Below are 14556 nucleotides of genomic sequence, written 5' to 3'. Positions count from 1 at the left end.
TTATTTAATTAGCAAGGGAGATGTTTCCGAAATGGAAACCACTAATTTATACAAAATACTTGTATAATTTTTGTTATTTTGTGAGATTTTTGTCACTTGAAAATGTTATGTTGCATCTGTACAATTATTGCAATTTAGATCTTTGAACAAGTGATTTTCCAAATGGTTGGTTATGATAATTTGTTTCCCTTTCTTACAAGAATGGCTATAAATTGTCATTTAGCTGAGCTAACAAGATTTCAAGCACTCCTTGATAGAAAGCCATTATAACAGACTAACCATGGCCAATTATACTAACACATTTGATACCTTTAAACATTATAAAACAAACTGTAGCAGAAGAGAATAAGATAAAAATGAAATCAGAATATTTTATTTGAAAGACTGCACAATGCAGCAGTTTGATATCTTACAACAGTTGTGTATGTGTGTGAAACACCAAATAAAAATTTCAATATAATTTTTTTCCACATGTTACCCATTTTCTAGTGCCTACTTGAAATGTTCAGCTTATGTTTCTGCTCCTAAATACAAGAAAATGATTTGAGCGAAAATAAGTGAATGCTGATGATCGAAGAAGATGATATGTTCAAACAGGAAGAAAGATCAGGAATAAATACATAACATGTCACACTGACTACAAATTTACATTTATATTTACACTATACAAGACAAATATTTCATGTGGCATCAATAGATCCAATGCAAATCACATCTAGGTATTCCTGTTCCCATGATTCAACAGCATATCATTTCCTTGACAAACACAGATACTGGAAGACCGAATGATTTAAGTATCCTGATGTTACATATGCATGAGGTCAATTCTCTTGGTAATTTCTGCATCCAAAGCTGCCTGCAAAGAAAGAGCAGCAAAATTGCCTTGAAGGTATCCTTGAGCTGAACGAACATCTGTGAACTGACTTTTTAGTAATTTCAACTGTTATGTTTGCAGTGATAGTTACACTAATTGCCCACCCGATGTCTGGTTGTGAGCTAATGTTGCTGTGCAGCAACCATTATTTACTTATTCGACATGCCATGACCATTACATCTGACTTTAGACCCTTAATCATTTGATTTCTTTATTATTCCAAGTGTAAACCATCCACAAGGTTTGGTCATGAAACTTATTCTAGAGCAAATGTTATTTAGCAAAAGCCATTTTTCTATGTACCACATTGAACTTTGTGTGTTTTCAGGCTTTATGAACCCCAATTGATAGATTTCTTCCATATCTTAAATGAAAGCCCTCCACAAAATTTGGTCAGGGTAATTGGTCTAGAACTAAAGTCATTGTGTTCAAAAAAAATTTTTGTTCTTTATATCAGTGACCTTGACCTTTAACTGACCCCCAAATTAATAGGCTTCTTTCTTATCCAAAACACAAGCCATCCACAAAGTTTGGTCCAGCTCTCTGACACGAAACTAATGTTAATGTGCAAAAAAACATTTTTCTTCTTTCAGTCACAGTGACCCTGACCTTTGATATTTAGACCTCAAAATCAATATGGTTCTACCTAAAACCATGTACAAGCCATCCACAATTTCTGGTAACTGGTGACATCAGATAACTTGGAGTTTTTGGTAACAGACGGAGAGATGGACATTATAATGTAATACACTGTGCCATAAGGGGGGGGGGGGTGGTGGTGGAAAGAACTAATGTAAAATACACGTGTCCTAGGATTTCTTGGCAAAGCAATATATTGTAAATTCATTTAAATAAGCAACAATAAATACTTATAGTACATCCTGTACATCAGTTAAAAAATGATTCTAATTGCCTATCAGGCAGACAAACCTAATTCCACAGAAGTATTAAAGATTGATGTTGAGTTTTTATTTAAGACCACTGTGAAAACAGATAGTTCTTGATGACTAGGCATTATATCAAACAATATTTTCCTTTACAGCAAATTAAGCTTTTTGAAACAAGGCTTCAGTCTCTTCCATATATAAACAGTTTTGCTGGAAATGAATTTCACTCTCACAACTAACGTAACACTGTGAACACACATTCACTCTCACAACTAACGTAACATTGTGAACACGCATTCACTCTCACAACTAACGTAACAGTGTGAACACACATTCACTCTCACAACTAATGTAACATTGTGAACACACATTCACTCTCACAACTAATGTAACGTTGTGAACACACATTCACTCTCACAACTAACCTAACATTGTGAACACAAACAGCAAGGAACATCAAGTAAAGCTTCCTACTATTGTGGGTCTCTGTCAATGACTTGCTGCCCTTAGTCAGTGTGATCTGAAGGTTATAGCGCTCTGTGATGTTTTCACATCATGCTGCATCAAGAGATTCCTGCTCCATTTAAAGGGAAACAGCATCTATTTTTAACTAACTAACATGTTTTTCTGTGTGAATAAAACAATATGACACAGACAAGTAGAATCTTTTTTTTTAAAATTATTTACATGTTTTCCTGTTTGTATACCAAACATATGAGACAGACAAATCAGAATTTTTTTAAATCTGATGTAAAGGTTTACTGTTCATACCAAACATATGAGACAGACAAATCAGAATTTTTTTAAATCTGATGTAAAGGTTTACTGTTCATACCAAACATGAGACAATCAGAATATTTTTTTAACTGATGTACAGGTTTAACTGTGTGTACAGATTTAACTGTGTACATGTATACCAAACATGAGGCAATCCAAATCTTTAACTGATGTACAGTAGTGTAAAGTATACCAAACATATGAGACAATCTGAATCTTTGTTTAACTGATGTACAGATTTAACTATGTGTATACCAAACATACGAGACAATCCAAATCTTTGTTTAACTGATGTACAGTTGTGCACAGATTTAACTATGTATACCAAAGATGAGAACATTGTTTCTTATTGATGGCAATGTATTAACATTACAAACTTCAAAGCTGTCTGGTAAAGGCTTGGAAAGCCTGGTCTGTGACCACACTTACTACTGCATTTTCATGTATTCAAGGCCACATCAAGCCTGCCACTTGAGTCCTAAAATGGGTACCCTTCGCAGCCAACAATTTTGTGGCATTGCTGTGTACTGGGTACTGCATTGATGACAGTTTTAGAGTTAGAACATTTTTGTTTGGATAATGGTCAATGTATTGTAATATATAATAATATTACCTAAGCCTATAAACATATCTTGATTTTCTCATGTTGCTTTAGATCTGTCAGTTTATTTTGATAGCATGTTGCATTCAATTATTCAAAAATGGTTTAGGTAATCCGTATATTAAAGCTAAAATGTTAATAATGAAGACAGAATGTTAATGTTGGTACAATAAGAGATCCATAACTAGGATATCACTTGAATGATCCATATCACTTGAGGACCTGTTTGGTCTCAGCATAAAACATGTTTATTATGATACAAAAAACTGAAATTCATTCAAAATTCAAACCTAACTTCAGGAATTAAGAGTTTTTGAAATTCCACTGTAAAAATGGCCAGTATTCTACTGACAATTTGTATTTATAATTATTAAACACAATCATAAAGACATGCATATAAATTTAATGCTTTTATAATCATTTACATCAAGCTTACTACCATATTTGCTGGCCTATAAGAACGATACTTTTTGACCAGAAAATCTTAGCTTCATATTATGCTCCAAATCGACTTACATATGGATTATGTCATCCGAATTATTTTACCATATTTTTCGTATGGAAAATAATTCTCCAAAAGGATGAAGAATAATGTGTAAAAAAATATTTCATTTTGGGGAAGAGATCATGTATGAAAAAATATAGGATCCCACAATGAGTATTTTAAACAATTACATGACTGTCAGTATTAAAAATTAACGTAAATCAGATGTAATTGCGCTAAAGCAGCATGCACCAGTAATGTACACTGGTTGTAATAAACATTGTTTAAATTTGATTACATGTATTTGCTTAGAATTGACTAGTTAGATGATGAATAATCATGACAAAGACATATTCCATCACAATTTTCTTCTTGCACCTAATGATCAAATAAAACTTACATCCTGATGCAGGAGAGAGAGAGAGAGACAGAGAAAAGGAGATGTCTTCACAATTGTAAATCTGTATTATACTGTTCAATTACCTGATCACTGATATTGCTCATGTACAAGTGCAGTACCATATTCCATTATCAATTAACACCACTAGGTAAGCAATGCCTTCTAGTTTTTGTTGTCACTTCCTTTATCCAAGAATCACATGACTTTATAGTGGTATAAACCTTCTAATTAAATATGCTACAGCTGTTTTCACTCAGTACAAGCTAACACCTGTTTGAGGTCAAGATTTGGCAGACCTGATCAGATTAGCGAGGGTACCAATAGGGAAATGAGTCTATCCATGGGTATTATGACTATTATACCATATAATAAAAGGAAATGCCAGGTGGTTGATCATGTAAATTTCTCAGCCAGTGACATCTTTTGAACATGCCAATGAAACTGACAGCAATTTAAAATAACATGAGCAAGGATAAAAAAACAATTGCTGTCTAAGTACAGGAAGAGTACATGCACTTTAAAAATGGTCTTATTTGTTGGGAATGGAGAGGTTGTTATACTGGCAAAGAAAATTAGACAGCATGCAAAATGGTCATTCTTGTGATTTAACCTAAATGGAGTCTACAGGGATATAACTATTGTGAATATTTAAACCCTGGCAGAGTATGGTATGTATTTTCATAGGTTATATTTAATGTTTCATTTATTAATGTTTTCTCTCTTTGACAAAAGCTTCAGCTAAACGGGGGAAATAAACATGAAGAGCTAATATCTCTCTCTCTCATATCGGACCATATTTTATCTGATTACGAGGTGCAAGAAGAAAAATGCGATGAAATACATATGCATCCCTCTCTATCTCTCTTCCTCAAAAAACTGTGGAAAAAGCATTTTAACATTAATGATGCAATTTCCCTACTGCTTGTAATCTGAAATAGCATACAGTGATACTTTTAATATTTATGAAACCAGAAGTTATTATAGTTTAATTCCACACAGCATAGCATGTTTTATCCTAACTGTAACTCACAAAATTTTCAGGTCAGCGTCATTATAAGTAGCTAAAAGTATATAATACATTTAAAATAATTAGGTACTTTTAGTTATATTTACTTATACTCAGCATCGACATATATATGGATGAAGGTTGGAAAATTTGCCAATTTTGCTGATCCACATCAACTTATAGGCCGGCAAATATGGTATATAAGAGACTGTAACACATTTCCCTTTTGATTTATTTAAAGGACTATTACATTCTGAAGTTTTGTAACTTTGAAAGATGTATCACCTAACTCTATGATTTCTTTTTAAACTATTACTGCATAATGTTGGAGCACTGAAAAAATAATTTTTAACATTAACAGTGCATTAATGTTATATACTTATTAAATTTTATGTTTTGCTTCAATTTAGTCCTAATAAAAATATAAGCTTGAGCTCATCGTAACTCCAACAAGTCTGCATTTTCAGCCAAAGTTAATAAACTACAGTTTTCAAGAAAGCAAATGTTGTACTAAATTATGTTTCACTGATATTACTTACCTAATGACATTATATTAGGATAAGTTTCTCTGCTGTCTCTGAATCCAGCCATACCAGAAAGATGAAAAATGTCTTTCTATGTATTATATAGACAAAGGGAATAATGCAAGAGTGTATGGATCCTGAAGATTCACCTATCTCAACATATCAATCACAAAGAGAGGATGAATACTTATTGACTGCCTAGCAATGGCATCATGTTTTTTGCATTAAAACCAGGTTGTGTCATTAGACAACTGATCCATCAGGACAGAAATGCATATAGTTCAGGTCCAAAGGCAGGGTATCAGGACAGAACTGCATGTAGTTCAGGTCCAAAGGCAGGGTATCAGGACAGAACTGCATGTAGTTCAGGTCCAAAGGCAGGGTATCAGGACGGAACTGCATATAGTTCAGGTAAAAAGGCAGGGTATCAGGACAGAACTGCATGTAGTTCAGGTCCAAAGGCAGGGTATATAGCTCACTCATTGCAAGCTAAGGCAAACACTATCAAAAGGCAGTCATATAGAATAGCTGTTTGACTGATGGATGATGGGCTCGAACTTCAAAAATCTGATGGCAAGTCGGAAAAGTCCCTGTTGTGTCCAATATTGTCTTATTCATGAATCTGGAATAAGCCCAAGATCATGGACTGATATCACTTGATGATGATTGGGACTCACTTCTTTTCTTCAAAGAGAAAGAAAAAGAAGTTGACCAGTTAAGGAATGGAGACATTCAGTTGTATGACAGAACTGAAATGACACAAGTCATTACAAACATGCCATTTCCTTTTGTAAGCATTAAGAGAGAATGGAATTCTAGCTATTGTGATCCTCTTCACAAATGAATTTCCGAAAGCCTTTGCATGCAAGGCATGCCTGACAAGAGCCACGCATTAAGGAAGAGTTTCTCTGGAGAACAGTGGCAACCTGGGCTACTTGAGAAGAGTTGGGATTGCTACAACTTACCTGGGTATGGCTGTCATTTGGGATAGCAGATAATTAACCCAGGATTTATCCCATCAGAAAGGGATGATCAGAACTATTTGGCAGTTCATATTTCTCTCAATTCTGAATGACTTTTGGTATCTGGAGTGATGTAGGTAAAGCATAGGTCCACATTCCCTCCCAGCCAGCTAACAGCGAATTGATAAGCAGTGCTTCTGAGTCTGATAAAGGGAGATGGCTTCATTTGTTGCGATTTGTTGTCCAACCTTGTTGTGTAAAGATCTATCATCGGTTGGCCCAACAGGGTGCAGACTCAACTGAATGTGGAAGGATGGAGAGAACACTATATATGATGCAAGTGTCCTTGACAGGGAACCATTCTGGTGTGTGGCAGACATGGATATTTCTCTGGTATTACGCATACTACAGAAGGTAATCCAATGCAAAGGATTGGTGATTTTGTTTCTCCCTGCTTAAGGAGGTACATGACAACTCCCAAATTGTAGCACATTATCAGGACCATATGTCCACATGTGGGTTCCAGCCAAGTGTTGAAGGTGTTGAGAATGGTCTTCATTTCCTGGAGGCTGATGTAACGAGTCATCTCCTGAAACATTCACTTGCAACTGACGTCATAAAGTTCAGCAGCATGTGTGCTCCCCAATCCAACAGACTGGAATCTGTAAAAATCTTTATTTCTGGTTGAGTGTTTTTGCCAGTTTTTCCTACTATAAGTCACTTACTGTCTTGCCATCAGAGAAGGAATTTTCGATGGTCAATATCAAAAGTTTTTTTTTAACATGATGGCCCATGAATGGTGGCCATTGCAGTTTTATTTGTAATTGGCACAAACAAAGGTGACCAAGGAGTCACAAATCTGCAATTATATTGAATGGGCTGAGGAGATCAAGAAACTCCCTTGCTGAGATAAACATTTTGAATGAAATCCTTCCTGGTGCATGAATATTTTTGATGCATTTAGGTGCAAGAAAAACTCCACGCTGAGATGGATAAAATGTTTAAAGGGGATAAGGTCTCACTTTTCTTCATTTATTATTAATCCTAAACTATAAATTATGACAAGAAGTTATTCATAATTTGGACCAAAACCAAACTTACCAATGTTTTAAAGGGATGTCATCTAGGAACATCTTTGTCATTGTGGAGGAGGTCATTCTGAACCTGGAGATTAGTCTAAAGTTTCTGTGAAGGCCCAAGACCATAGGCTTGCCTGAAAAGAAGAGCGCTGAATTGGTATAATTTGCCCTGATAGGCAAAGTGAAGATATTTGCACTAAGTTGATGGATTGGAATGTGAAAATATGCATCAAGTCTAGGCGTAGTTGTTGAGTTGGATGGACTTTGCTGTCTCTAAGTTGAATTTCAGGGTAGAAATAATCGATTGTGCCTGCTTAGGTCAATTACATGTCTCAATTTGCCAATGGACTCTGTCACCAGAAACAGCCTTGTGCAGAAGCCCTGTGTACAGCTTGTACAATTGTTACTGTCTGCTTCATGAGTAAAAAATATATTTCCTTCTGTAGTATGTCCGCTATTATCGGATCGATTTTTGCCATGAATGGGTGTTCAAAGTGAAGGAGGTCAGATGAATAAGATTCTGACAGGTGGCAAGAGGCAGAGGGGAAGAAACACAGGTTCTTTCTCCTCTCCCTGCCTGTCGGTGAAAAGTAGGGGTGTAGGACCTCCTGTAATTCAACTGGCTATGGTTACTCTGTCATCATTGGGAACTGCCTCTATTGTATCCCTACTAATCATTGTCCACTCTCTGGAACAATCTGTATGCAGGACATCCCAATAGGTCAGCTTGCAATGCCAGCTGGAGGGGCATCTCTTGTGCTTCCTGTTTTCTGACCACCAAACAGATGTGGGAGAATTGAATGGGAAGGTGTGCAAGGCTGCTGCATTGAGTAGTTTTAAAAAAAGAGTCCAGAAGTGCATTTCTTTTAAGTCCATGTTGCAGGAGACCATCAGGGCCATGGTTCAGTCAGATGCCCTATTCATTATCTTGGCAATTTGGCTGACTGAATCCTATGCATGATTGTTTCTGGCCTTATCAGTGAGTCAAGAAATCACAAAGGACAGTAAATTAAGTAAAGATAATGCTGACATAATGTTCCTCACCATCCTGGAGGTAGGAGTGACATTTTGCTGCTGATCCACAAGGTGGGGCAGAGATGCCTAGGGGAGAAATGTCCTTATCAACATTAGTTTTTCCAAGAAATGCCTGGTGATTTCTGCAACTTTTGAAAACTGAGGGAATATTTGTAATGACAGAGTGAAGTCGTCATCATCTACATCCAGTGGCACTAAACTTGCTGTCACGGAATGGTGTAAATGTTGTTAACTTAAATACATGTACTCGGGTTTCGTTTCTTTTCTCTGTACAACGATACCCGAGGGTGATTATAATATGGTCTATGTATTTCGAAATCGTGAGTACGATTCGTCCTGTGCCACACGTGCAAGGTGCCTTTGATAAAGAATAACGAAAATTCTAAAGGTATAAATACGTTACTACATGTAAAGGACCTTTACAATACTAGTGGTTTTGTCAGCAAGCGGCCTGCTAAAAGGATTCGCACAACTCCAGCTGTAGGGGTAGGTAATGTTTTGGGTTTTAAGTGATAACTAGTGTATTACCATATTTGCCTTTGCATGTTTGTTATAGTTTTCTTTGCATACCATAATGCGTGCATTTTTTATTCTTGTTGCGACGTAGTGCAGGACTTATATTGGTAATGTAAAGCTACATTTTTTAAAAGAATTGTTTACTATTGTCTTATCAAGCAGGGTTAGGTTTACTATTGAACCTCTGTTTTGTAATTGCCATTATAATATAATCTTTTTAACTTACCATGTATAACGTCCTTACGTTATGTCTGTATCAAGTTTAGTACACTGTATCGGGTATATTTTCAGCTGAGTGAGTGAGTTTTTGATGGTAGGAATATCCGGGGTGTCCGGTGTTGTCAGAGGGTAGAAACGTCCGTGTGTCCGGAGCGTTTAAGGTGCCGGAGCGTCTACTGTCTAGCGTCCGGAGTGTCCAGAGGGACTAAGGTGACCCAGCTGTAGAGCCGTCAAAGGACCAGGGGGTCCGGAGGGTCTAGTATTTCAAGTATCCGGAGGGTCTAATATTTCAAGTGATCATAGTATTCCGAGGGTCCGGAGTCTATATTGGTTGTGAAATTGATTTGGAGGAGCTGTGGAGAGGATATGGTGCACGGGTGACGGAGTGCATCTCCACGCATGTATTTTTAGCTGTATGCTAATTTTGGGTTAGTAAGACCCAGTGTATTATTCAGGACTGGAAGGATAGATTGTATATCCGTTCTTGTTTAGTGACATAATTTCGCTACCTGAGCGAATACATTTTTTACTATGTGTAAAGACTTACATCGTTTACTATTTGAGTGAACTATATTCATCTTTCCATTATTGAATCATTTGTGAAATCATTTATCCTGTGTTTTAGGGTTACTGAACTAAATTTATTTGTATATTTTTTCCATCTTTGAAACTGTGCGTTTTTATGTTAAATAGATCCAATATTTGGATTATAAATACGCACACATCTTCATAATCCACTACTCATATAAATCGCCACATTAAATCATATATACGTGTCGTCAAAACGTGTTCTGTTGTTAATCCGAAATATCCCACCCGGTTATCTTGTTACACTTGCAGGTAGGAAAGACTATAGGTGGAGGAGGACACTCGAAGGCATGATTTGATAGATTTCTTATATTGCTGAATATCATCCATTCTTTTGCTGGATTGGATGATTTTTATATGTCCATTTCATTTCCTTCATCTAGCTCAGGACTGACATACTCTTGTACACCTTAGGTACATGTCGTCAGTACGCATCATTTTGCTCATATGATATAACATTAAGAGTGGTGGTACAAAAGAATGCTGGTTTGACACTGCCAGTTTGGCTCTATAAAGGCAGTTCACAATGAAGATGCATAGCAATGTTCAGTTCAGCTGGTCAGTTGGCTGGCCAGTCAAATGTGTGGTGCGTTCAGCAATAGATACTGTAGCTGTTGGTATATGTGGATGGCTGGCCGGATTGCCAGTCCAAGAAAACCAAGTTGCGACCACTGAAGTTAAACATACAACTGGATCAGTTGGTTGACAACTGGATAGGCATATGGAAGATGATAAATGCCATGTTGGTCTGTTAGTATATATGCCCGTCTGTATTAGTTAATTTGTACAAGTCAAATAGTATCCCTTGGCATCAGGCAGGAAAGTTCTCGTGCACAGATGGAGCATGGGATATCTGTGTACAATCATGCCTCATAGGTGAAGATAAGTTTGACTCTACACCTTCACAGCATGGTATCTGACAGGATTCTCATGCCTCATGTGGGGAGCTAAAGGCTTATCCCGAGTCGGATTCTGATAAAATTCTTCCTGTTTAGAAATTGATGATCTTGACAAAGCCTTATTAAAGAGATCATGTGCAATTCGAACACTTAGTTTGAATCATCTCTCATTCTGACTGCATTATGAATTGGAGCTGTTGTTTTTATCTTGATGGGGTGAGGTGGAGAGGGCATCTCAACATCCCCCATGAGACTCATTATGAAATCAGACATGGGGCATAATCTCAGCTCTTCATGTTAAGATGGAATTGACATTGCTCTCTTTTTTGCAGCACTTGAGTTGCTTCATAAGAAGACTGGGCCATATATTCTTGGATCATATCTTTTACAGTAGGTTTCTCGTCCAGTTCGGCCAAAAAGCAGTTGGTACAAATAAGGCATATTCAAACTTTTGCTTGCATTTAGTGAAATTTGTTGTCATCACTGTAATGAAGTTATTAAAAAAAAACCAAGTGCATACAACAAATATATTTATAAAATCTGTAATAAATGGCAACTGTGATTAAGTTATGAATGAAAAATGATTGCCTAAACATAGCACTCAGGTAAATCCACCCGTGAACATTTTTGTTACCACTCAAAGTCAACTGTAACAAACAAACAATATGATAATGTCAAAATATCAATAAATTTGCAGGATTCAAAACAATCTGCATGCACCATACACAACAGCAGGTAAAAATAATAGATGGAAGATGAAATTTAAGTATGAGATTAAATGCACTCTGAACATCTCTTTGCAGCATTAAATTGAAAGTGAAAACTAGTTATGTCTGAGTAGAATGGTAACCACCTAGCAGGTAGAAAGGGACTTAACTCAGGAACAGTTGCTTCTCTTTGTCTATATATATATATGGGTTTCAAGGGTTGTCATCGCTGGGGGCGGATGTGGGAGATAAGCACCCACTTCCCTTGGAAATCTCCCAATGGCTTGCATCTGATAGAGCCTCTGACAACCAAATCCAGCTCCAGGCCTTCACCTGTTTAAACTGACTGGAGAAGGGATGACAGGCGAGTTTCTGACGCCTCAAAACCAGATGCTTCGGGCAGATTGGGCTCGTTAACCTTGGGTGGTTGCCTTGTGACTATACCCTCTCATGGGAAAGGCTAAGGGAGTAAACCCCAACAGAAAATCCAGAGACGGAGTCCCTAAGGTCGACCTGGCATTGATTTCAGTGTCATCTCAGCAACTCCTGCGACGCAGCTGGTGCCATGACGTATCAGCTTGTCCTTTCCCTTGGATCCATCAGCTGTGTGGAGAGGGGGGATCAGCTGCATGGGCAACAGTTGATTCTCCATATCACCCTACCCAGGCTTGCGCCCTGGAGAGGATACTCCAGCTTCGCTCCACAGCATCGACACAATACCGGAAGCAGCAGTTTACCGGTTATAAGTCACCACTCGACTGGCGTAGAGACAGACGCAAGGGGTTGCTTCTGACTGTAGGAGAGATCAACATGTTTCACTGGACAGCTACCACCCACCTCAAACTGGGCAGCCCCCAGCCAATAAGGTGCCATCCCGCCACAGTTCGCCTGCCTTGCTGGGTGCGTAAGGCTTAAGGTATGCGAGTACCTGACAAGCAGACTGCAACTACTGCACCAAGAAATAACAAAATAAAAATGAAAAAGACTTCAATCTTCAAGCTAGGTACCTGGAATGTCCGGACCATGCTGACTGGGCTTTCAGATGATCTCCAGACAATCAGTGATGTTCGAAAGACTTCAGTCATCAACGACGAACTTGCAAGGCTCCAGGTCGACATCGCCTCACTACAGGAGATACAACTACCAGATTCCGGGTCCCTCAGAGAAAAGAACTACACATTCTTCTGGCAAGGAAAGAGCGCTGATGAAGCCAGAGAGTTTGGTGTTGGATTCGCTGTCAAGAACACTCAGGTGGGGATGATAGAACCCTGCCAACAAGGAAATGGAAGACTGCTATCCCTCCACACCACAAACGGGCCTGTCAACCTTATCAGCATTTACGCTCCCACACTAAGATCCTCCACAGACACCAAGGATGAGTTTTACGATGAGTTAAACTCGCTCATCGACCAATTTCCCAAGGAAGAGAACCTGATTTTGCTGGGCGACTTCAATGCTAGGGTGGGTGCCGACCATGACTCTTGGCCCTCCTGTCTTGGCAAGTTTGGCATTGGGAAGATGAATAAGAATGGGCAGCACCTTCTAGAGATGTGCTCGTACCATGACCTCAGCATCACCAATTCATTCTTTCAGACAAAGCCACAGCACAAAGTGTCTTGGAGGCATCCTCGGTCTAAACACTTGTACCAGCTGGACTTGATCATTACAAGACGGTCAGCCATGAGGGGTGTGCTTCTTACCCATACCTTCCACAGTGCTGACTGCGACACAACCACTGGTGTGCTGCAAAATGAAGCTTCAGCCGAAGAAGATCCACCGCTCTAGGCAAGAGGGTCAACCACGCATTGATGTGAGCAAAACATCATATCCAGACAAGGCTGAGGAATTCACCTATGCTCTTTCCAAGACGTTTGAATCAAACCCCCCCCCCCCACCGGCAGTGCCAAAGAAAGATGGGATCACATCAGAGAGACTGTATACAGCACAGCCACATGGATCTTTGGTAAGAAGCAATCAAAGAACAATAACTGGTTTGAGGCTAACTCTGCCACACTCATGCCAGCCATAGAAGAGCGTCGCAGTGCTCACCTGCAATACAAGCGATCCCCCTGCCAGAAGACACTACAGGCATACAGGTCTACCAGAAGCAAAGTGCAGAGATTAGCACAGCAGTGTGCCAATGAATACTGGCTTCAGCTCTGTCAGAGAATCCAGTCAGCAGCAGATATTGGAAACATAAGAGGCATGTACGATGACATAAAGAAAGCAATGGGTCCCACAAAGAAACTGACAGCACCACTGAAGTCTGCCACAGACGATACCATCCACAACAAGGGGAAGCAGATGGAGCGTTGGGTGGAATACTACTCCGAACTGTACTCCAAAGAGAACCACGTGACCAATGATACCCTCAATGCCATTGAAAACCTCCCTCTCATGGCCGAACTGGACGAGAAACCTACTGTAGACGAACTAAAGAAGGCCTTAGAGAAACTGTCACTAGGTAATGCCCCAGGGAAGGATGGCATCACAGCAGAACTCATTAAGTGCAGCTGTAGCGTGCTGCTCACACACCTGCACGACCTCCTCTGCCAGTGCTGGGACACAGGTGCAGTGCCTCAGGACATGAGAGATGTTAACATCGTAACTCTGTATAAGAACAAGGGCGACAGAAGCGACTGCAACAACTACAGGGGCATATCACTTCTCAGCATCGTGGGTAAAGTTTTTGCGCATGTCATCCTGAACATACTGCAGATGCTTGCTGACAGAGTTTACCCAGAGTCACAGTGCGGGTTCAGCGCAGAGAGGTCCACAATCGACATAATCTTCTCTGTCAGGTAACTGCAGGAAAAATGCAGAGAACAACACAGACCCCTCTTCCTGGCCTTTACAGACCTCACCAAGGCATTTGATCTGGTCAGCAGAGACGGACTCTTCACAATCCTGGCGAAAATTGGTTGCCCTCCAAAGCTGCTAAGCATGATCCAGTCCTTCCACGATGACATGAAAGGCACGATGTAGTACGATGGCTCAA

The 14556-nt window shown here is 39.0% G+C and overlaps 1 protein-coding gene across 1 annotated transcript in view; it reads right to left on the bottom strand.

The window, feature by feature from the left end:
- Window positions 1-357: 357 nt before the first annotated feature.
- Window positions 358-14556, bottom strand: part of LOC149802080 (HAUS augmin-like complex subunit 1) — a 71576-nt gene continuing 57377 nt past the window's right edge. Inside the window, exon 9 of the mRNA XM_089956476.1 lies at window positions 358-856. Within this exon, the coding sequence (XP_089812602.1) occupies window positions 806-856 (51 nt within the window). The 3' untranslated portion in view covers window positions 358-805. The remainder of the gene's footprint in view (window positions 857-14556) is intronic.

The sequence above is a fragment of the Sinohyriopsis cumingii genome, chromosome 4 (genome assembly GCF_028554795.1).
Source record: "Sinohyriopsis cumingii isolate HCF-2022 chromosome 4, ASM2855479v2, whole genome shotgun sequence".
Taxonomy (NCBI): Eukaryota; Metazoa; Mollusca; class Bivalvia; order Unionida; family Unionidae; genus Sinohyriopsis; species Sinohyriopsis cumingii.
Note: the sequence above shows the minus strand (reverse complement) of the source record. Positions and strands in the feature narration are given on the sequence as shown.